This window comes from Prinia subflava, chromosome 3 (genome assembly GCF_021018805.1).
Source record: "Prinia subflava isolate CZ2003 ecotype Zambia chromosome 3, Cam_Psub_1.2, whole genome shotgun sequence".
NCBI lineage: Eukaryota > Metazoa > Chordata > Aves > Passeriformes > Cisticolidae > Prinia > Prinia subflava.
In genome coordinates this window covers 106799009-106823081 of record NC_086249.1, presented here as the reverse complement: position 1 = coordinate 106823081, position 24073 = coordinate 106799009, and the positions used below count along the sequence as shown (strand labels likewise).

The window sequence follows — 24073 nt, the reverse complement described above, 5'->3', positions numbered from 1 at the left end:
GGACAGGAGAGGCACTCAGGGGTTTGGTTTTAACTTCTAAAACTCTTGAGGTTAAATATTCCCAGCAGTTAATACAGATGAAGTGATTTTTTGAGCCATACAATAGCATTTGTCAGCAGCTCAGGGTAACATTGAGAGCACTTGACTCTAAAGGATGCAGCTTTTTTCCCTCCTCACAAAGCGAAATTGTTCTGCTTGCATCATCCGCAGACAGCACGAGCTCGAAGCAATGCCCTCAGATTTAGATTCTGAGTTGAAAGAGCAGCACCAAACAATCCATGCCAGACAATCCTGCCAGACTGCAGCTGGAGAACTTCCTATTCCTGTGTCACAAGAGCTTTCCAGCCACCGCGCAGAGCTCTGGGATTTATGGGTCATCCTTAACTTCTGACTCTGCAAAAAGGATGACTAGACAAACTAAAAAAAGCATGGTAAAGTGAAAATGCTGCCCAAGCTCCAGCTCCATTGAGAATCCTCTGATAAGAGCTGTGATAAGGAAGCACATTCTGAGCACGGATAACACATCAGCTTCCTGTCGGCAGGCTGGGGTCAGAGAGCAGGGAGCACAAACAGGAGGATCCATCTGTTCAGTCCCACACCCGCTCAGGATCTCCTCTCCACAAGCCCAGTGTCCCCTTTTGTCCCACCAACACCATCTGAAGGGCTCTGGGCCCACGGGAACTTCCAGCCCTGAGACAGATTCCCTGATCCCAAGGAAGCCAGAGATTCCTGAGCACAGCCAGCTGAGCTGCTCAGAGCTAGGGCTGAACTCCCAAAAAATGAACTGCATTTGCCTTCTTCCTCTGGCTATGTCATCAATGTTTGACAACATTTCCTTGAAGCAACCTCACTTCTCAGCAGCAAATATCCACAAAAACTAGATTTCGGTCACATTTCTTAAAATCCACACATTATGGTCAATGGCAGGTTGCTGTTTGCTCCTTAATGAGCAGATTGTGTTAGTGTGGTTTGGAGTAGAATCAGAACACAACAGCAGAAGATATAGAAGTTTCCAAACTGGACAATGGCTGTTTCCAAACTTTGTCCTTAAACACTACAAAAATCCACAGTGCCATGAATTCAAGTATAGATGACCTTATGTGAAAACATTTTAACACTTTTATTCTTAGAACTCTTCCTCTGAATAGAAATTTTACAGACCAGAACTTTAAAAAAATTATAAAAGACAACTATAAGGAGCAGTTGGAAAAGAATAGGGGGAAGCCTTGTTACATGTCTGCTTTTAAATTTAGTACTTCCCTGAACACCTACAGTAACTTCATGCCACACTATTTTATTCCACAAAAAAATCTGCCCTCTTCTCTTTGATGCTTATTCTGTTGTTTGCAATTCAAGGCCACACTGAAGAATAGAGGTGTTAACGAGGAAGAAAATTTGAAAGTATTTCAGATCTCTGTACAACCCAGTTCCTGTAACAAAGTTTTTCCTGGTTGGGATTGGCTCTTACAGTCACCAACAGAACAAAACCTATGAATATCAAGATACAAAGGGTAAGAGGGAGAGAACACCTGCCAGCCTTCAGATCATGCTGAAACTCAAGAGACCATTAAAATGAACAAATACAGATACAGGACAAAAGGGAGGAAAAAACCCCAAACAGGTAAGAATGGGGATGATGCAGGCAGGGAGCTGGGAAAGAAACCACAGGCACAGGCAGCAGCTGCAGCAAAGATGCAGGGCAGAGAACTGCCTCTAAAAAATCGAATTACACCAAATGTCCATGCAAAACAGCCACCCAGCAACCCCAGCCCTGGGTATCACAGGAGCCTGTCTGTCTGAGAGCTCCAGAGAACTGAGTTCATCCAGCTGGGGCTCACATGTGACTCAAAGGAAAATGTCAGGATTTTTGCTCAAGAAATTCAATGATTACATCACCCCATTTGGTACATGACCAGATTACCGGCATTTTATTACAAAACACAGCTCTCAAGCTGTCAGCTTTTATGATTCTCTGTAAGAATTAAGTGTACTTCCCCAAAATACCCTGAAGATTTATGAAGTTATTAGAAGTTGCACTGGGTAACTGAGCTCCTGGCTGCACCTCCTCACCAAAAGCACAGGAATCCCCACAGAATCTGTCCATACCTGAAGGCCACGTGCAAAATTTACTTAAAAACCATTAAATACTGCACCTTGCAGTTCACAGGCCAACCCATAACCCGATGCTTGGGAATCTGAAATTGTAATTGTAGTATAGTGACAAATGAAAAAACCTATTTTTACAGTTAGAATAAGAGGCTTTACCACCATAAGGACATGATGATTAACACAGTTCTGTGTTTAATTTGTGATAAGCACAAAATTGGCTCGACTGTCTCTTCAGTTTTCAGATCAGTCTTGTGAGCACTTTAGATACAAGCAGTAAGTTTCCAACACACGAGCAGAGGTGTTAAATTGTAAAGACTGCCATGGGGAGAGCCCTCCCAAACTCAGCCTGACCTTTGGAAGCTGAATGTGCCTCTCTCCAGCCCCAGCTGAGGCTGCTCAGGCTGTACAGACACAGCTGAATTCCCTGCCCAGCAGCCAAGGTTGGAGCTCCCCTTCACAGTTCAGCTGGGAGGGCAAGGAACAAAAAGTCCGTGTGTGCTTGGCAGGAGGAGCATCGGCCGAAAACAAGAGAGGCCTCTTCTCCTTCCCCCAGGGTGGGCGGGGGCTCCTTTGCAAACACAAACCAGATATCATTGAAACATTTCTCTCACACTGCTTCCAAGGACTCAAGCACAGAGACGCAAAGGTGCTGTCAGAAAAGACTGCAAGTTCTTGTTTCCCCAAAGCAGCTCTGCCATGGGCACCCTCTGGGTGTCAGCAGCCCTGCAGGACCCCAGGGAGGCTGGAAAACCTGGAAAAGCACTCCCAGCAGCTGTGATCCCAACACAGCATGGGTGGGGCTGGGAGGGACCTTAAAGTGCCACCTCTGCCATGCAGGGGCACCTCCCACTGTCCCAGGCTGCTCCAGCCCCAGGGTCCAGCCTGGCCTTGGGCACTGCCAGGGATGCAGGGGCAGCCACAGCTGCTCTGGGCACCCTGTGCCAGGGCCTGCCCACCCTGCCAGGGAACAATTCCTGATTCCCAAGAGCCCATCCAGCCCTGCCCTCTGGCAGTTCGCATTATTTCACTGGAATATTTAAATGCAGTAAATATTTACAGTTCTATATGGAAGAACAGAAATCCACATGCTCCAGAGGAGGTTCATTCTGAGTCCTGAAGAGTGGTGCCAACCATTCCAGGTGGCTCCATGGGCACCCTCCTCAGGAATCACAGGTTTAAATCCAGGAGTTCTGTGTACTTTCAAAGTGTACTAACAACTATTTCCTACAAACTGTGCACTTCTATGGAGCACAGGAATCTGTCCCCTGAGAGGATGCAGAGCTAAACCTCTGTCCTGTCATTTACAGCCAATTAGTCATGCCCAGGGCCAGATCCTTCAAAGATACTGAGGGAGAGAATCCCCATGGAAATCTGGAAGATCACAATGCAAAGGAAAACCTGAACTTTGGAGACAACGGGTCTTCAGAGGAATTATCTTAACAGTGTCCTTAGGGTTTGCTAATCCACGTTAGCAGCAGCAGTATATTTATCTGTAATATGGAATATATCACCCGGCCCCTGATTTTCCAGGGCTGTCATCTCACCAACCCTCACTCTTACAAACTCCTGGGGAGGGGAGGTCAGCCCACATCTGTGGGCACAGCCAGGAGGGCCAAGGCAGGGAAAGGGGATCAGAAACTGCTGCGGAAGGAAACACGGCAGACACTGAGGTGTCACACACTCAGATTATTTCACAGCTCCACACACACATTTCACCACACAGCTTGCTGAAAAGCAGAGCTCACAGAGAAAATATGTCCACTTGGACACCAACTAATTCAATTACCTTAAAAACAATGCATGAAAAAGTAAAATATAATATCCAAAACCAAACCATGGATGTACTACGTCAGTTAAGTTTTCTGTGTTTTCACTGATTGCAATGAAGGGAATGCTGTAAAAATGCATCTTTTGTATCAAAAATAGAATAACCTTTTTTCCTGGGGATGCCTAAGGATACCTCTCTTCACTCCCTCACACTCAAAATTATTTAATTTCTATTAAATAGAAATTTTCTATTCTGGTCAAGAAGCTGATCCTCTGGAGGGGACAGACAATGCCCTGTTTGCACAGGAGAGATTAGTTTCTAATTACTATCAGTAATTAGTGCTTTGCTGCAGCTAAAGCTGGAATTTCCCTGTCAGGAGCCTGACTAGCTCCAGCCCAGCCACACACAGAGCTCCAGAGAGAGATTCCAGGTGGATCCACCAGACACTGCTGTGTCCTCCCAAACCTCACAGCTTACATTTGCTGTATGAGGGCCTGGCTAATACTGTTAAAAATCCTTCCATCTGCAATTAAAATCCCAACATGTGCCTACAGTGACAATGCCAGCCAAAAATAACCACTGCAGTCAAGTATATTGTTTTTAAATTATACAAAGTGCACTTTTTAAAGAGGGTAACTCCTTGTGCCACAGAGCCCACAGAGGTTTTAGCACTTCCCAGTGAGGCTTCCTGTGCACAAGTCATTCATCACCAGATCCCAGCCTGGACCCTGGTTCTGATTGTCCATCCCCCCACCCAATTTCATGCTTGGCAAGTAAAAACAAAACCAAGCTGCAGTGGAGGGGGCATCCCAAGTTCAGCAGCCGTGTCCAACACGACAGCAACGAGCACTCAAAGCTCCCAGCACACAACAGCAGCTGAGGCTGCCCTTGAGTTATTTTATGGTAAAAAGAAAGCAAACCCCATCACATCTCTGGGGTTCCAAGCAGATCAACTCTGAGCCAGCCCCAGCTGAAACGTGCCCCTCAAAGCAACGGGCTGATGGTTCATTCTGCTCTGGTACTGCACAGGGAAATGTTTGTGGCTGTTAACTCCTCACCACAGAATCCAGACTCGTTTGGGTTGGGAAGGACCTTAAATCCCACCCAGTGCCAGCCCTGCCATGGCAGGGACACCTCCCACTGTCCCAGGCTGCTCCAGCCCCAGTGTCCAGCCTGGCCTTGGGCACTGCCAGGGATGCAGGGGCAGCCACAGCTGCTCTGGGCACCCTGTGCCAGGGCCTGCCCACCCTCCCTGAAAACTTCCACCCCACTGATCTCCCCTTTCCTCAACTCATTGTTTGCATTTTCCTTAACTTTTTTCCTTTATTCTTCTATTCCCCTTTTCCCTGGTGTTATCCTACTAAAAGCTAAAATGACAATCCCTGATTACAGCACAAAGACACCCCATAAAAGCCTATCCAAAGTCATGATTTAGAAATATTCCACTGCTAGATTCACATTCCTTCCTGAACCCAAATCTATCCTAATTGCACGATTAGAGGCATTAAGGAAAGGCCACCAAACAGCAGCGAGAGAGGGAACAGCCACTGCAGGTCATGGCTCTGAGACCCCCATTCTCACTTCATCCAAGAACCAGGACACAAAGGGAAATTATGAAGCAAACACAGCTACTCTGCGAAGGATTTTGTATGGAATGACAGACAGTGGGACAGCACAGAGGGAACAGAGGAGCTGAGAGAATGGAGGGTGGTTTGTGAAGCAGCAGTGCAGGGTGCAGCCCACTCGGCTCCGGGGAAGCCTCAGACACTGGGGAAACTGTTGGGAAACCGCTGGTCTGCACCAAACACGAACCAGGGAGGGCACACAGGGCTGAGCACGCGGGCTGGGCGGGGATTTACACCACGGCTGAGAGCCTGAGCTCCGAGGGAACAGAAAACGCTGCTGCTCTCTCTACCTGTGCTTGGGATGCAGTCAGCACAGCTGCTCAGCACCCACAGGCTGGCAGCCCCTCCTGCAGCTGGGCACGGGCATGCAGGGACGGGCGAGACTCCTCCTGCCACACCTCAGACAGTGCTCGGGGGGCACCGGGAAAATCTTAACAGGGAGGAGAATTTGGTACCAATCCACTGCTATAGGCTGTCACAGAATCATGGAATATCCCGAGCTGTAGGAACCCACAGGATCATCAGTCCCACCCAGTCCCTGCCCAGACCCCCAACAATCCCACCCTGGCATCCCAAAGGTTCCTGGAGCTGTGGCAGCCTCAGGGCCGTGCCCATTCCCTGGGGAGCCTGGGCAGTGCCAGCACCTCTGGGGAAGAGCCTTTCCCTAAAATCCAACCCCAATCCCTGCTGGGCCAGCTGCAGCCACTCCTCGGGTCCTAAAGAAGTTTTCTATATGAGAACATCACCAGGTCATATCCGGCAAAGAAAGTTACAGGTGACTAAAACAAAATGTAAAAGAAAGAAGGAGAGACCGTGTGGAGTAACACTCTCCAGAGCCATCAACACCCAAAATACAGTGTGGCTCTTTCAGTTAAGAAAATGTATCCATTCGGAGCTTGACTGCAACACATATTCAGTTAATATCCACGGCTATTGCCTTAAATATCTATTGCCATATAAGTCTAAACACAAAGCACTTTGGAACTGGGCAGAGGGAAGAAGCAGAGGAGGACAGAGTGTTTCTTGTTTTAACGAGGGCCACACTATCCCACCTGCAATGCCGGTTGGTTTACTAATTAGAATTATTTACTAAACAACACTCTCTGATGAGCCATGGAGGTGTTTTCCCTTCATGCGGCAAAGAAAGGTAGAATACACAGAAAACACTGTTTTTTACATGGAAACCCTATATTTCACCCCAAATAAAGCAGCAGCTGAACCAGAACAAAAGATATCCACAGGGAATATCATCCACAACCTCGTCTGCTCATCCGAGCCAGAGTCACTCACAGGGACACAACCCTACCCAGGGAGCGGCCTCCTTTTCCTGACGCCCCGACAACCTTCCCTCGTTCCCCGGTGCCCTTTGCCGAGCCCTGAGGGACGGCACTCCCGAGGGATGGCGTTCCTAGGGAACGGCACTCCCAGCGAGGGCATTCCGCAGGGATGGCATTCCCAACGCATGGCTCTCCTCCTTTCCCCCGCTCAGGGCGCAGCGGCTGCGGGGAGCAGCGGCCGGAGGCAGCGGGACCAAGGTGATTCCAGCTGAAGAATCCCCGCGGCGGTACCGCCACACGTTACGGTAACAGGAGCGGGACAAGGCAGGCGGCCCCAACAAGGGGCGCAGCATCACTCACCGCCCGCCCTGGCTGCCGAGGGAGGCGGGGAGGACGACCCCGGCCCTGGCACCGCGACACGCCCGGGCACCGTGAGGGGCTGAGGCGGCGCTGCCCCCCCGCCGGCCTGGGCTGAACCGCCGCCGCTCGCAGCCCGCGCCCCCCGCTGCCCCCGTCCTGCCGGGCCGTACCTCATGTCTGTGCGGGCCCTACTCACAGCCCCGGCCGCGGCCAGGGCACCGAGGGGGCAGAGGGGCCGGAGCGGCGCCCGCAGCCGCCTCCGCCGGACGCGCCATCGCCGCCCTCGCCCCGTCTGAGGGGAGGGGGGAGGAGCCCCTCGCGGCCGCCGTACTGACGCGCGGCCGCGGCTCCCGCGTGACGGGCAGCAAGTGCCGCCAATCAGAGCCCGGAAAAGCTCTGAGAGCCCCGCCCCCTCCGGCCAATCAAAGCCCTGACAGCCCCGCTCTGACGCGCGGCCTCCACCCGCCCCCGCGTGACTAGCAGGGCGCTCAACCAATCAAGAGCCGGGACAGCGCCAGGACCCGCCTACTCGACCAATCATGGTTCTGCCAGGCTGAGGGAGTGAGCGCTCAGGAGCAGTGAGGGGCGGCAGCTCTCTCTCCTCGCTGCCCGGGGGAGGGGCCTGTACTGTGCATACGATATTAATCTATGAGGTAATTGCACGTGGCGTCTCCTCCCTCTCCCCGGCTATGTCCCAGAGGTCGCGCCGGGCGCCGTAGCCTCCCGCCTCCCCTCATGAAACGAGTGACATCCGCGGAGACCAATCGCACCTCGACTTTTACGATGAATGGCGGCCACTGTGACCAATCGCGAGCGCTCACGGTGCTGCCGGAGGCTGTGATTGGTTGCAGCGCGGGGGGCGGTGCCTGAGGGCGAGGCGGAAATAAGGGAGTGTCATGGCAACCGCGGGCGCGTCGCGGTGCTCGGGAGTCCCGCGGAGTCGGAGCCGCTGAGCCCCTGAGGGCCGGCCCGGGCTGCTGGAGCCGCTCGGTGCGGGCCGGGTTCTCTCGGAACCCCTGAGGGCCGGCCCGGGGCTGCTGGAGCCGCTCGGTGCGGGCCGGGTCCTCTCTGGGAGCCCCTGAGGGCCGGCCAGGGCTGCTGGAGCCGCTCGGTGCGGGCCGGGTTCTCTCGGAACCCCTGAGGGCCGGCCCGGGGCTGCTGGAGCCTCTCGGTGCGGGCCGGGTTCTTTCTGAGCCCCTGAGGGCCGGGCCGGGTTCGCTCGGAGCCCCTGAGGGCTCCCCGGGGTCGCGGGGCGGGCACGGGCCCGACATGCGGGGGGTGTCGGGGGCGACCCTCAGGGATGAGAGCTGCAATAATGGTCGAGGGATTTCCTGTCTCTCTACTCCCCGCTTTCCCTTTTCCTTGCTAACTCAAGTTTTTGGGGTTTGTTTGGTTTGTTTTTTCCTTTCTATAGGATTCCTGTTCGTTGAGGACGACACGGGCCGAGTCGGGAGAGGAGACCAGAAACCCAAGTGGTGATTTTTGGGGAAGTCACACGTAAGTTTCGCTGTATTCCTGCACAGGAGTTCCCTGTGTTCCCTTTGCAGTGCCCCTGTCTGAGCCGTGTGGCTGGGTAGGACACACAAATCCTGTGTCCTTCAGTGCCTTTTCTGCCGTGCCTACATCAGGGCCTGAAGGGGCTCCAGGAAAGCTGCAGAGGGACTGGGGACAAGGGACAGAGGGACAGGAGCCAGGGAATGGCTGCCAGTGCCAGAGGGCAGGGCTGGATGGGCTCTTGGGAATCAGGAATTGTTCCCTGGCAGGGTGGGCAGGCCCTGGCACAGGGTGCCCAGAGCAGCTGTGGCTGCCCCTGCATCCCTGGCAGTGCCCAAGGCCAGGCTGGACCCTGGGGCTGGAGCAGCCTGGGACAGTGGGAGGTGTCCCTGCCATGGCAGGGGTGGCACTGGGTGGGATTTGGGGTCTCTGAAAATCCAAACCAGTCTGGGATTCTGTGATCCTCAGTCCTGTGGATTTTCTCTGTTACAGGCAACTAAACCTGTGATCTGGTTTAGAGCCTCTGTATCACAAAGACTTAAATTGCCTGCAATGGCTGTGTTTCTTATACAGTGGTTTATTATAATTTAATTTAATTTAATTTAATTTAGGAGGGCTGTAATGCCTTGTTTGCCCACAGACACTGCAGCTGTCACAGCCTTGTTGCTGTGTTTTTCAGGTTACCATGAAGGCCCTGTACGGTCAGCAGAACTCTCCTGGAGAGGAAATGACATTTGTGTTCCAGGAAAGAGTGAGTTCAGAGCAGCTCTGCCCGTCAGGCAGGGGGAGAGCAGAGTTTGGCTGAGTGCCACGGGGGAATTGGAGCACAGAAATCTTGTGCAGGCTTGGGAAAGGACTGGTGGGATCCTGGCATACACAGGCAGGGGGAGGAGGACAAGGGAGGTGTATTCTGTCATCAGCCAGCACTTGCCAAGACCACTGCTGGATTTCCCTGCGGTTTTGGTATCCAGACTTTATAAACAAGCTTTGCAGGCATGAAAGATGAGCCCTGGATCCACATTTCCTGCCTGAATTTTCTAGTCCCTGAAAAAATAGAAATAGGGCTTGAGGGATTTATCAGGTTTGGGGTAAGAACACTGGTTCTTACTGGGTTTGTTTCTTTGGCATCATTTGGACTCCATTTTGGACTTGAATATCAACCTCAGCAGGTTTGTCAGGATTTGTGCCTCAGATCAAGTGAAAAAAAACCTCAACAGAAAAATAATGTCAGTGTCTGATGAGGTTTAGTAAGGTCTAGAGGTCAGTTTGCAATAGTAATATCATAAAATAGTGACATAATAATATGATGGTGTAAAGATAAGTAAGGTCTAGTGACCAGTTTGCAATAATAATATAATAATGTAATGCTAATGCTGTTGCTAATAACAATAATAATAATGTACATGTACTCCAAATGGTGTTGGAAACCCTTTTCATTGAAAAGCCTGCCTGCTCTCCCTACAAAACAGTCTAAGAAATGGAGAAATGCTTCCAGGAGCTGGAGGAGCTCCTGTGGGCACACCCATTGTCTAACACAGCACTGTAAATGTGTCCTAGGAGAACCTTCCTGCCCCCAGAGACCACGACGTGAAGGTGCAGGTCAGAGCCTGTGCCCTGAGCAGGGTGGATACAAAGGTATTGCTTGGGGTTGTGTCTGTGGGGGTGTCTGTGGCTTCCATGGGCCCTGGTGGTGGCTGGCACAAGCTGAGGCTGTGCCTGTGCTGCTGGCAGTGGGCACGGGGCTGGTCTGGGGTTCTGGCACAGCCCTGAATAAAAAGCATCTGGAATTTGGTTCCTAACTTATGGAGACTGACCAGTTGTCAGCTGTGAGTTCTCTTGTAATAAATCCCTTTTATCTTCATCTGCACTCTAAGTCAGAGGTTGGCTTGGCTGGTAATAACTCCCTGCTTTGATTTCTTAATGTGTTTCTAAACTTAAATACAGAATTCAGTGCCATGGTTTGACTGAGGAATGTGTGCACTTTTATCCCTTAGATAACAATCCCTTTAATAATGGCCCAGCCTTACTGTGATGATAAACACTGGAAGATGATAATAAATATGTAAATACAGAGCCTTAGCAGGAATGTTTTGAGCATTGTTTCCATTCAGCTCCTGTCAGAAATTAAACTGAAGAGGGAACTCGTGCCTGTCGGGCGAGAAATTTCGGGAGTTGTGCTGGAAGGTGAGTGAGAGTCACTGCCCAGGGTGGGAGGGGAGCAGGGATTCCCAGGGTCAGAGCAAAGACCTTTGGCCAGGGCAGCTGAGGAGCAGGAGCTCTCTGCTGCCCTGATTGCTGTCCCAGTGCTGTTGTCACTGAGGTGCAGTGTCCAGCCTGGCTGTCAGACACACCCCTGTGCTCCTGCATGGAGCTCCTTGTGGGAGAGGTGCTGAATTTCAGGGAATTCAGCATTTGGCCTTAGCATGTGTGCAATCAATAGAATTATGTTTTCTTTTCACTAGAAATGTGTATCTTTAGTTTTGTGAGCTAGTGATAACCTGTGCTTCCAAATGCACATGCCAGCTATAAATATTTATCTTCTCCCTTTTTTCCTCCTTTTCACCCTCCATGGTGAGTTGGAAGCAAGGTGACCTTTTTCCAGCCTGATGATGAAGTGGTGGGTAAGTTAATGCCTGTTTGCCTCTACTGACACCATTAGTCACCTTTTTATAATGAATGACCAAGGTTAGAATCATTGGTAAAGCTAAACTGACCATGTATTTTCAAAACTAACCTGCTGTCACATGCAGAACTTGTAACTGGGAATTCTGTTCTAAGAATGTGCCCTTGGGATTTGAAATACAACGTTGTATTAACCATGGAATTGTGAATGATGCCTTAGGAGGGAGGAGTTGTTTCTGTCCCATGTTTGTATTTTGTGTGCTGAATCAAAGGATTAGAGGATGGCTGCAGTTCTGAAAGCAGCACACAGTGCAGGGATGTGGGAGGATGTGTGTCTGTGGTCCTGCTTGCACTGTTCCCTCATTGCACAGGAGCTGCTCTGGGCAGCTCCTGGAGACTGAGTATTCCCTGGATAAACCCTGGACACTGCTCCAGGTGGGCACAAGCACATTTGTAATGGGAACTGCTAATTTCAGCAGCCAGATTTGCAAGGCAAAGGCTTTGGTCTAAATGGAGTGTGAGGTTTGTGGGGGAGAGGAAAGAAAAGAATGGTTTTCCCTGGGATGGAGAGGACATTAATTCAGGAGATACAGCAGGTGCCAGAACCTCCTGTTCAGGAGAGGTCTGTGGCCAGTGAAGGTAAAAAGCTCAGTTATGACTAGAACAGAGGGGTTTTCTGCCTGCTCTGCTTCTGCTTTCTCTGCCTTCCCTGGCTAATTTGGTTTTCCTGCACTTCCTTTTTCCTATTCCTGCTTTTTAGCCATTTAGCTTTTTCCACATTCCTGTGTGCTCTTCCTCTGCTGTTTCCTGTGCCTTTGCTGGTGCCTTTGCAAACCACACGTTCAGAAATGAGGAGAGGAGAGGAGAGGAGAGGAGAGGAGAGGAGAGGAGAGGAGAGGAGAGGAGAGGAGAGGAGAGGAGAGGAGAGGAGAGGAGAGGAGAGGAGAGGAGAGGAGAGGAGAGGAGAGGAGAGGAGAGGAGAGGAGAGGAGAGGAGAGGAGAGGAGAGGAGAGGAGAGGAGAGGAGAGGAGCTGTGGGGTGGTGCTTCAGATCCCTCCTCTGTGATCCACAGCCTGGAGTGGCACAGGAGCACTCAGGGTGTGGCATGAGCTCAGACATCAGCAGACAAAAGGGACACCAAGCAGCCCCCGGTGGTGTCCCCATTTGTCCCTCAGTCCCAAAATGCTGTAGGAGCATCTCTGAAACTGCCTCATGCCCATGGACACCCCGGGCTGGGACCTGGCCAAGGTCTCTGACCTGTCCTAAAACCGCCAAGAGAGGACTGAGCCCACACCAGGTGGGATCAGGGAATTCCGTGGGAGAATGCTTTGGTTGGAATGACTGCATGTGTGAAATTCAAGGTCTGTGTTCCTTGTTTTTTCAGGAATTTTGCCCCTGGATTCCGAGGAGTCTGGTGTCTGTGAAGTTATACTGGTTCACGAGCATTATTTGGGTTTGTAGATTATACATCTTGCTAACAATTATTGTTACTGTCTCTGTAGACTTTGTTTTAGCTTTCCTAAAAGGGAGCCCATTACCTTGGAGCTCTGGGCACACTCCTTCCCTTCCAACATTCCAAAATTCCAGCTGCCCCACCAAGTCACAGAAGTTTGAACACCCAGTGCTCTCACGGGCTTTTTCTTTGCTGTCACCATTTCACAGTTCATGATGGCCTAAACCACACAAACTCATCCTGGTTTTTTCCTTTTTCTTTCTTTTTCTTCTAACTTCCCATTCTGTTGCTTCATTGTTATACTTTTCCCTAACCTGTCAAAATATTTAATGTGGAGATGTTTACTTTTTTCTTCCCTTTGACTCAGTCATTAATATCACTTGGGACCACATTAACAGATGGGGTGAACCAAGCAGACTGGAACTGGAGAAAGGAATTGTCAGGGATGAGGGTCAGGGAAAGCCTAGTATTGAAACATAATTTTCAATTATTGGAGCTTCCAGTTTTCCCTTTCTGGGCATAGATTGCTTTAATGAGTAGGAAACTAAATGTGGGAATCCCTGCCCTTTTTCCATCAGTTTGTTACCTTGAACAAGCTATTCTTTTGTTCAGAATTTGCTCTTCCCAAAGAAACTATGGCTGCCCCTGGATCCCTGGCAGTGCCCAAGGCCAGGTTGGACACTGGGGCTGGAGCAGCCTGGGACAGTGGGAGGTGTCCCTGCCATGGCAGGGGTGGCCCTGGGTGGGCTTTGAGGTCCCTCCAACCCAACCCATCCTGGTATTCTAAAAATCTAAATTTGAGTTGTGTTGTTCCTGTGACTGCCCATGAATTCCAGCTGTGTAGTTATGAGGTGGCTCCCTTAAACTTGGCTATACCAAAGTTGAACCCCTAATTGTGTGAAATATGGCAAAATATCCTCTCCATGGCCTCTTAATATGAGAGGGAAGCAGCAGTCGGTGATGTTGACCTGTTGCAGGTGCAGCCTTCCTGACTCACTGGGACAGGTTCTGCTAAATAAGCTCCAGGGATTTTGCTGGGGTTTTTACCATCTCTTTTGTGTGTTTGTGTGTTTGTTTGTGTGTTTGTTTGTGTTTGCCCCCTCAGTTCACAAGCCAGAGAAGGTCTGCTGGGCCGAGGCTGCCGGGACGGTCCGGGACGGGCTCCGCGCGTACACGGCCCTGCACTACCTGGCCCAGGCGTCCCCTGGCACGAGTGTCCTTGTCCTGGATGGAGCAAGTGTGGGTAACAGCTGGGCAACACCACAGCTTCCCTCTGCACACATCTCCTTAGCAAATGATGCCTCAGGTTTTATCTTTGCTGTATCCCAGCCCCTGTGCTGCCCAGGGTGCAGCTCTGAGCTCACACTCAGGCTCACTCAGCTCTGCACACAGCAGGGACACAAAACAAATCCTTCTCCTGCTGCACACCAAGGACAGCTGGGACAAGTGTTCAGCCCAAAAGCACAAACAAGGGGGGCTGAAGGGAGAGAACAAGAAGGATGGGACTGCATCACCTGCAGCTGGAATTGGACAATGAAACCCCAATGTGCAAATGGACCAAAACTTAGAAAAGTGTGAGACCTCGAGACCAGGTATCCATTTTGTGTCCATTTTGTGTCCATTTTGTGTCCATTTTGTGACCATTTTGGGTCCATTTTGGGTCCACCTTGGGTGTAGCCCTGTCCAGGCTCTTGTAGTGCCCCAGGTGTATCCTTAAAGGCCTTTTAATAAATCTCTGCTTTATTCTCCAGCTCTGTCCAGTCTCTGTTCCAGCTCAGCCTTCCCAAGGCATCGCCCACACCCCCTGCATTTCTCACAGCTGGGCTCACCAGGGAGTGCTGGCAGTGCCCTTCATTTCATGGGTTTGCAGGAAGGACTTTCCCACGTGAGATCCTGACCAGGAATATTGTCCTGCCTGGAGTGTGGGGGTGCAGACAGAGGGAGGTGTTCTGGTGTCCTGCAGTGACATAGTTTTGCCCTGAGTCCTCAGGGATAACTGCAGGAAAATGCCTCATTTTTTTGGTCCTCTCCCACTGATGCCTTGGGAAGGCTGAGCTGGAGCAGAGACTGGACAGAGCTGGAGAATAAAGCAGGGATTTATTGAAAGGCCTTTAAGGACACACCTTGGGCAGGACAGGGCCTGGCCAGGGCTACACCCAAGGTGGACCCAAAATGGACACAAAATGGACACTGGCCACAGGGTCTCACACTTTTCTAAGTTTTGTTCCATTTGCACATTGGGGTTTCATTGTCCAATTGCAGCTGCAGGTGATGCAGTCCCATCCTTCTTGTTCTCTCCCTTCAGCCCCCCTTGTTTGTGCTTTTGGGCTGAACACTTGTCCCAGCTGTCCTTGGTGTGCAGCAGGAGAAGGATTTGTTTTGTGTCCCTGCTGTGTGCAGAGCTGAGTGAGCCTGAGTGTGAGCTCAGAGCTGCACCCTGGGCAGCACAGGGGCTGGAATACAGCAAAAGTAAAATTTGAAGGCATCACCACCTCTGCTTTTTACCTTTCCTTGGATATAAATAATTTGATTTCCATCCCTGCAGTTCTTAGTGCTAATGAAGATGTGGGGCTCCCTCAGCCAAGGTTTTGTAATGTAAACATGGCTGGAGCTTTTTGCTTGGAGCTTTTTTCCCTTCTAGCTCTGAGTTCCAACTGCAGTGAAGGTGGCTGTGGTAATTAAAGTAGAATCTGAGCTGTTTTGTTGAAGACAGAACCAGTTACTGACCAAAAGTTTATTCAGAGCTGCTCAGTCCCTGAAGAGTTGTTTTGGCCTCTCTCAGGACAGCAGCAGCTCTGTGAATATTCAATTCTTGGTTCAGCTGTGTTTTGTAGCAGGAGTAAGTTCATTTCTGGGTATTCTCCTGAGTGGCCTTTGCAATATAACTGTTCTTAAACAACATCAAGCTGTTAGTGTGAATAAATGGATTAATAAATTAATCAATGACCCTGCTTTCCCCTTGTCAGCCGTTCGGTACCATCGCGATTCAGCTGGCTCAACACAGAGGGGCCAAAGTCATCTCCACTGCCCACAGCCTGGAGGACAAGCAGTACCTGGAGAGGCTCAGACCTGCTGGGGGTGAGTTCTGTCCTTCAGTGCTCGAGTTTGTCCCAAAGAATGTCTCAAAATATTTTTTTTCTGTCAGGTCTAGAGACTTACTTCTGTAAAAAGTGAATACAAATTGATAAACAGTCAAATTAAATAAAAGTTTTCAGGTTTGTTCTGAACCCCACAGGTGTTTAATTTCTGGTTTAGTACACTTAATGGCATTTTTTTTCTTCTTTTCAGTGGTAATGACTGGCAGTACTTCCCAGCAGTGCTGAGTGCTGGCTTTTGGCCTGAGTGCTCAGGAAATCTTTCCATGTGCTGAGGAGGTTGCTGTGGAAGGAAGGATTGCTGAGTCACCACTGCCCAGAGTGTGCCAGAGCTCACACCTGGCTGCCAGCACTCAGCAGCCTCAGGTTACTGCTGGCAGGGTTTTAGCAACTGCTGGAGCTGGACCTGCACAGGCTCTGCATTCTGCTTTCCAAAGGAGCTTGGCCTCACACACAACACTGCATTCTTCCCTGAATTCTTCTTTTTGATACTTCAAATTTGGTTTTTTTTTCCCTCTGAACATAACATGAGAAAATACTCCGTGTAGGAGCTACTGGCATCTTTTCTGATCAAAATTCCGATGGTGTTTTGTGGAGGAAAGTGGAATATTCCTTTATTCAGACAGTTTTAAAAGAAAGGATGGATTGTCAAGTCTGGCTGGAGTGCAGCAAAAACTGGTGCCTGCTCCTTCCTGCTGCAAATACCAAGTGCTGCAGTGCAGTGCCCAGGTTTGTGTGTCAGAGCATGATTTTTGTTGGCATTCACTGAAGTTCCAGAGCAGCAGCTGTAAAATGCCTTTGTGGGGAGCCCTGTGCAGCCTCACCTGTGCAGCCACCACCCCCAGGGCTGGGGGGATCAGCACTGCAGCACTGCCAGGCTCATTTCTCCAGAGCTTGACAGGAACACTTCTTTTTTTGCAATTTGACCAAAAAAACCCTATTTTTTCCTAATTTCAGCAGCCTTTTTTACTATCTCTGTGTTATGTATTTTACTACACTAGCAGTCGGGACAGACATCAGAACTGGAGGATTTTGGGGAGTGCTGTTGCTATGCAGAGCCTTGTTACAGCTGTTACAGGGCCAAAGAGGAAATACTGAAGACCTAAAACTTGCTTTTGTAACATTTTATGGGTATATTTTTCTAATTACATGAAAAATCCATGAGCTAGGAAAGGATTTGGCAATTTTATTCTCACAGTCCTGAGTTACTTTTTACAGCAATTTTTTAAGCTCTTTGAATGTTAGTATCAAATAAATCCTAAGTAACCCAAGCTCTAAGTGGCTTCTTGTGTCTGTGGGTGGAGAATTTTCAGTTTTGTGCCTGTTCAGTGGGGTTTTGGTTCGTTTTTGGCAGTTTGCAGTGAGCAGCAGTTTGTGTTATCATTGTTGAGCATACCAAGCTGCTTCCTGGAATGGCAGAGGGGGAAAAATGATAACTGCAACTTTATTTCAAATAAGGAAATAGAACCTGGGTACAGCATTAAAGAGAGAAACAGTTTGAGTGCAAAAGCAAAAAGCTTTTAAAAGTGTTCAGACTTTCTGATTTGTTTGTTAATTAATGTGATTCCAGTGCCTGAAGTAGAAGTTCCTGGTAATGTGTCAGGATTTGTATTTAGACCAAGAGAATGGGGCTTTTTTTGTCTTCAGTAATCTCTGGAGTAAAAATTAGAATGAAGGAGAGGATTTTAACAAATGTTGCCATTTTAATGCCTGTGTTTCAGGAAAATTATATTACAGTTTGTTGTGTGGCCTTTTCCACAGTGGTGGGAATTTTTTCCAGCATTTTTTAGGAAGGAAGTTGACCAGGATTTTGATAAGTACTGTTTGAACTATTGTGCTGAGCTAAGGAACAAAACTGGACATTTTTGCTCTACAGAAATCAGAAAATAGTCAAACTGGTGGAAATCTGGCCTTTTTTTTTTTTGATTGCCAGGTTTTGGGTCTATGAAACCAGAATTATTTTCAAAAAGTGAAATTATTTGCAGAAATAATACCACGTCAAATTGCCCTGTAAGGAAACCCTTTTAACTTCCTGACTAAAGGAAACCAACAAGAAAAAATATTGTGAGGGTTTATTTGTGTATGGGGAATGTGGCTATCATTAATAATTAATTATTATCCCATCTTAGGTAAATTTTGACCCTGAAATCTATAATGAAATAATTTGACTTCAGTCAAAAAAAAAAGAGGGAATTACTTAGGATTTGAATGCATCCTATGGTTTGATTGGGGATTTGAAGGGACAAAAAGAACCAAAGCCAAGGCATTTATTGCTGATTTGTTAATATCCTTAATGACCAGCTCCTTGCATCTTTTCTTCCCTCCCTCCTTGCTTCCCTCCCTGCTGCTGGGATCATTCCAGAAGGAGTCCGGCAGCCTCTGGTGGGTGAGTGCAGATCAGGGCTCAGGCCAGGAGCCCCTGCAAACTGGCCCCAAATCTGTTTGATGTTCTCTCAGTTCTCATTTTGCTGGGGAGTCTTTGGCCTGTTTAATTTCCAAATGTTTGTTCTACCTCATACTGGTGAAACAAAACCTGTAGCTGCTCCCTCACTGCCCCTGTGTTATTGTTATAATATTAAAAATGGCTTTTACATGGAGCAGGGCAGGGCTGGATGGGCTCTTGGGCATCAGGAATTGTTCCCTGGCAGGGTGGGCAGGCCCTGGCACAGGGTGCCCAGAGCAGCTGTGGCTGCCCCTGCATCCCTGGCAGTGCCCAAGGCCAGGCTGGACACTGGGGCTGGAGCAGCCTGGGACAGTGGGAGGTGTCCCTGCCATGGCAGGGGTGGCTCTGGGTGGGATTTAAGGTCTCTCCAACCCAAACCATTCTGGGGTTCTCTCATTCTGTGGTTCATCTTTATAACCAACCATAAATAGGGAATCATGGATACATGACAGGAAAATGTGTTGGTGGCTTTCAGTTCAGCACTGTTTCAGGAGCAGATGTAAATCACTTCATCTAAACATTTAATGAATGACCCAGAGAGGCAGGACTGGGACAAGAACAGCACAGAATGAACTTAGAGAAGGGTTTTTAATCTTGGAGTGCCACATTTCATCCTTTTGGGCCAACAAACTCACGAGTTTAACCCCTGCATTCATACTTTTGGTGTTGATTTTGTGATGAAAATGAAAAAATAAAAGATGTGCCGGGGGTTTGGGTGTAGCTGCAAACCCGTGTGTGGTACCTGCAGAGAGCAGAGAGCGCGTGGGCTGCTCGAGCTCTCAGTTTTGAGCACCCAAACCCCATTTCCATGGCTCTAAAATGGGTTTTGCTGTGTCCTGCCCTGGCAGCCCGAGTAATCGACCTGTCCCACGGCAAGATCGACGTGGCCGAGAGCTGCCTGGAGGAGACGGGCGGGCTGGGCGTGGACATCGTCCTGGATGCCGGAGGTACCCGGGGATTCCACAGAGCCCCTCCCTCACCCCTGCTGCAGCACCTCCCAGTCAGCTGCGCAGTGTGCCTGAGATGTGCCTCTGTTTAATACTGAAAATTAAAAATGCCTTAAAGAGCAGAGCTGTGATATCGTTGTTTGTGCAGCCTTGAGTACAGAAATTAACCCTAATTAACAGCACTGTCAGCCTCGATTGGAAACCAACTCGAATAGGTGAAAACTCTGAAGTTACTATTCAGAGTAATATAAATAAAAATATATAAATACAATATTACTACACGTTTTTAGATACTATATATTATATGCATTCATTACTATTGTTATATAGTCTATAGATAAGACTGCTGATCTATAGTTTCATATAATAGTAAATAAATACATAGTAAATAAATTTATAATAGTACATAGATGTATAATTTATGTATTTAAATTACATGTTATATTATATAGACTATATTTTATAGTGTGTTATATATTGTACTTTTATATTATACATTATGTTATATATACTATATATTATATATTTTATACATTTTACATATATATAGTGTATTATGTATAATATATACTATTATGTTATAGACTATGTAATATAGGCTATATTACAGTCTATGTTATTACTATATAGTATTATGAATATAAGCAAAATATAACTCTAAATAGTAACTTCAGAGCTATTATAAAATATTATTTTGAATAAAGTATATAAAAGACTCAGGTTATAAATAAAATAATGATTTTAGAGTTTTCAACAATTTTTAGCTGAAGCAACTGACGAACTTAGAGTTCCCCTGGAATGTCTGGAATTAAATACGTGCTGAATTTTCCCGTTTTGCTCTGACTCCGAGGATTTCTTCTCCTCCCCAGTGAGGCTGTACAGCTCTGAAGATGAACCAGCTCCCAAATCCCAGCTGCTGCCTCACAAGCACGACATCATCACCCTGCTCGGGGTGGGGGGACGCTGGATAACCACGGAAAAGGAGCTGCAGGTAAAGATGCCTGCGGCACGAGGGGTTTGTCCTGCATAAAACAGAGATACAGACACATAAAACTCTTGTTTCAACCTGTCAGTGGCACAGGTTCCCTTTCTTTTAGGAGTAGGCAAGGGGTGGTTTTTGTTTGCTTTAACCATCTCTATAAAATAACCATTTAACCTCTATTTTTGTACAGGAAAATGTAGCTAAATGACATTTTTCTTGCATTTGCTTCAGCTGGATCCTCCAGACAGCCGTTCCTTGTTCCTGAAGGGAGCCACCGTGTCCTTCCTGAACGATGAGATCTGGAACCTGTCCAATGTGCAGCAGGGGAAATACCTCGATATCCTTTGGTGGTCCTGTGGAATTCTCACTGCTCAGAGGAGTGAAATACAGCTGGGAAATCCCACTGTGAGTTCTCCTCTGCTCAGAGCTGCCACCCTGCTGAAAGGTGGAGCTGAAATAGGAGACACTCAGGTTTTAAGGCATTTTCTGCATTCCTTTAAGTACACCGTGGAATCCCAGAGTGGTTTGGTGGGAAGGACCTTAAAGCTCATCCCACCCCAGCCATGGCAGGGACACCTTCCACCACCCCAGGGTGCTCCAAGCCCCAGTGTCCAACCTGGCCAAGCTTCATTAAATTGGTGCTGCAGAACACCCATCCTGGGGGAAAAAATGCAGTATTTTGGTTCTCTATTGGACCAATTAATTGAAAATTTAATTCTATATGTTTTTATTTTATGCAAGTGACATTTTGGATTGGTTTCAGTTGTTGTGCTTCTGGGCACTAGATGCATCACCTGTAAACTTTAATGCACTCATATTCACTGCAAAAGTGGAAGTGTTTTGGCTTCCTAACTTTTCCTATATTTGCAATGTACAGAAATATTATGTACGTAAAAATGTACTGATTTGTTTTCTACCTAAAATTTATGGAGGGATGATGTGGGTTAGGATAAAGAAAAGGAACTTCTCCTACATTTAGGCTGATGCAGCTGGACTGAGCTTCCCGGGCAGGACATTTTCAGTCCTGGAAGGTTTGGGTGCTTTTGGCTTTAGGTACTTGTGTATCTTGTGAAATTCTGGAGCATCTGTTACTGTCATCTTAAGAAATCACAAATTGATCACTTTTTAAAAGAATTTGAGCTTGGAATATCAGCCTGATTGAAATGAACTTACTGTTTGGGTTTCATGCAAAGACTGAGTGCAGCCCTGTGTGCTGTGCTGTCTTGGCTGTGGTCATTAACTCACAGACCCCTCACGTGGCACTGAGCTCTGAGAATTCCCACCTCTGCTGTGTTCCCAACTTCATTTGGGCTCTTTATCAGGTGCCTGTATGAACAGGCACAACAGCTGCCGGGTCCCAAAATCTGTTCTCTTCATTCTGCACAAAAATTGCCACTGATTAATCCTGATTGATGCTGTACTAATGCAGGCTGCACTTGTGTTTCATATTGAAATATGGAATAATTTCATATTGAAGTGATTGAAATTTCCATATTTTAGTTTTGCATCCTATTTCAGGACAGGAGGTTTCTGATACAGAATCAAGTGCAAAAATCTGATCTGAAGCCTGGAACTGAGGTTCATTTTCATTTTGCCTTAACCTTGCTGAGTTTGTATCAGTACAGGCTGTGACGAGCAAATGTGATTGTAAAGAGATTTCTCTCCAGCTCTGTTGTTCCTTAACAGTCCTCTTGGATACCCATCCTGGAAGATATCATGGAGAAATTATCAAATAGCATTTTCAGGTGAGACGTGGGGAGTTTTTTGTGGGTGGGAATGGTGGCATTTCCCACCCATAGTAAGGTGGGAATGGAAGATCCCATAAAGCAAGGTGCTTTAAGTGCTGTTGAGCAGAATCCTCCTGATCACCCCTTTTTCCCCCTTGCAGGGAGGATCTCTTGTCATTGTGGCTCCTGTTTGCTTTGGGGCTTTTCCCTTCTGCTGTGCCCTGGAGCAAAGCCATAAATCTGTTACTTTGTCCAAAGAGGGGGATTGACACAGTGAAAGTAAAGTCTGTCCTGTGATATTTCTGTTGGCCTGAGTGTGCTCACCAGCACTTTTTACTGTTTCATTTAGGCCTCAGCTGGATGAACCGATCCCATTGTACGAAGCCAAAGTTTGTATGGAAATAGTTCAGAAGAATCAAGCAAGAAAGAGACAAGTGATCCAGTTCTGACACGCAGCTTCTGATTTCTCAGCCTGGGGAAGATAAAGAAATGTATTTGTGGAGTAAATCAGCATACACTTGCAGGCAGTAAACTGAATTTAAACATTCCTTGTACCTTCAGCACAAATGGTCTCTGAAGCTTCCATTACTTCAGGGTTTTTTAATTCCCTTGAGCAGAAGGTTCCCATCAGCAGCTTCTAAAAATGCAGCCTTGCAATAAAAATCTTGTCTGCTCTGCCTCAATTACAAATGTCAGAAACATCTACAAGCAAACTCAGTCACTGTTGGTTTTCAATCCCAAGAAATCAAAAAGGGAACAAAAGATGTTTTTCTTAGTCTTTTTGTCTACAACCCCTACCAGTAGTTACCTTTATAGTTACCTTTTGCTTTTGACTGCACTGACACTGAATGCTACACTTTGAGATCTTAATTGTTATTCAAGTGAAGGACAAGCAGAACTATAGAGGATGGCAAGGGTGCCAGATGGGAAGAACATGGTGCTGACAGCAGGAGTTTCCCCCAGCTCTTTCCCTGGGTTTCAGCACTAAGGCAGCAAACCTGGTAAATGCAAAGGCCCCAAGCTGGTGGAATTACGTGAGTCACATATTTGAGGCACTTTGTGAAGCTTCTTACCTTTCATATCTCCCTGTGCTGTGCACTTTTCCTCTCTTTTAACCTCAAACCCAGGGCTGTGCCCTGTGGGGCTGGGGCTGCCGTGCAGGAGCGTGGCCAAAGCCCCTCAGGGCTCTGGGCACAGCAGGGGCCACAAGGCCACAAGTGCGGGGCTGCTCCGTGCCAGTTCCTGCCTGCTCCACCATTGTTGGGCTGCCGGGGCTGGCCCTTTGTGACAGCACAGCACCAAGCAGGGACCTCTTTATCAGCTCTTCATTATCGTCTTGTTCCCAATGGGAGAGACCTTCATTCTCATGTTCTTCCCAATGGGAGAGATCTTCATCCTCCTGTTCTTCCCAATGGGAGAGCTGTTCGTTGTCATCTTCTTCCCAATGGAAACACGTCTTGGACATCACAGTCTTCCCCAAACCACAGCTCTGTGTCATGTTTGACGTCTTCTGGGGAAAGCTTCTCATCCTCATAGTTATCGCCTAGGGACATCTCTTTCTTGTGGTAATCTTGGCCCTGGGATGACTCCCAGTCACTGCTTTTCCTCTTGGGAGAGCTTGGTGGCATTTTCCCTTTGGGACAGCTCCAAGGCACTCTTGTTATCCCCTGGGGAGAGCTCGGTGTCATCTGCCCTGGGCATATCTACTTCTTTAATCTTCCCACTATTTGTTCTCTTCCCACTGGGACATTGAAGACAGACACCTTCAGCAGGAAGGTGCACGCAGCAGTGTTCTGGAACAGGGATAACCTAAGGACAGCACAGGAACAGCAACCACTTTGTGCCCTCCTGATTTCATGAAACATTGTCCTGTTTGAAAGAAGAACAGGGCCAGCTCTATGTGCAGCCTGACATTTGTCAGCCCCTGGGCTCACACAAAGGACGGGAAACTGCGACCTGTTGAGCTGCAATGGGATGAACACGATTCATTTTGGAGCAGGAACTGCTGCACATCAACCCTCTCTTTGCAGCACTTTATTCAGCTTGGCAGAGGTGAGACACGTCCTCACTGCTCTCACAGTGATTACTTTGATCATGGGCAAAGTATGGGCATGGGCACCCAGCATGGGCACCTCTCTTCACAGACCCACCATGACAACTCTAATTACAGC

At 48.2% G+C, this 24073-nt stretch overlaps 2 protein-coding genes across 10 annotated transcripts in view; one reads left to right on the top strand and one right to left on the bottom strand.

Annotated features, from left to right (window-relative positions):
• ITSN1 (intersectin 1) overlaps nt 1-7468 on the bottom strand; it is a 105374-nt gene extending 97906 nt beyond the window's left edge. For 3 of the 4 annotated variants that reach the window (XM_063393304.1, XM_063393305.1, XM_063393306.1), the window contains exon 1: nt 7310-7468. The gene's annotated coding sequence lies outside the window, so the exon portion shown is untranslated. The remainder of the gene's footprint in view (nt 1-7309) is intronic. The other variant, XM_063393307.1, reaches the window with a different exon arrangement.
• Nucleotides 7469-7723: 255 nt separating this feature from the next.
• On the top strand, nt 7724-22592 carry CRYZL1 (crystallin zeta like 1). 6 transcript variants are annotated; one of them, XM_063393317.1, is made up of 15 exons: nt 7724-7792; nt 8554-8636; nt 9313-9384; nt 10191-10268; nt 10745-10817; nt 11210-11254; nt 12640-12708; nt 13814-13947; nt 15675-15786; nt 18166-18189; nt 19095-19193; nt 20063-20184; nt 20407-20512; nt 21875-21920; nt 22252-22592. In XM_063393317.1, the coding sequence occupies exons 3-15, from the start codon at nt 9319-9321 to the stop codon at nt 22349-22351; spliced, it is 1074 nt and encodes a 357-aa protein (XP_063249387.1). In that variant the 5' UTR covers nt 7724-7792; nt 8554-8636; nt 9313-9318; the 3' UTR covers nt 22352-22592. The 6 variants fall into 6 exon arrangements, with proteins under 6 accessions (XP_063249387.1, XP_063249389.1, XP_063249383.1 ...); XM_063393313.1 differs by lacking the exon at nt 7724-7792 and adding an exon at nt 7977-8129; XM_063393315.1 differs by lacking the exon at nt 7724-7792 and adding an exon at nt 8015-8189.
• The last annotated feature ends 1481 nt before the right edge of the window (nt 22593-24073 follow it).

Excerpts from the sequence above, each read along its gene's own strand:
- CRYZL1 (XM_063393317.1), top strand. The coding sequence starts at position 9,319 with ATGAAGGCCCTGTACGGTCAGCAGAACTCTCCTGGAGAGGAAATGACA. Across the intron at positions 18,190-19,094 it reads AGTCCGGCAGCCTCTGGTGG|CCCGAGTAATCGACCTGTCC; the intron begins GTGAGTGCAGAT and ends CTGCCCTGGCAG. Across the intron at positions 19,194-20,062 it reads CATCGTCCTGGATGCCGGAG|TGAGGCTGTACAGCTCTGAA; the intron begins GTACCCGGGGAT and ends TCTCCTCCCCAG.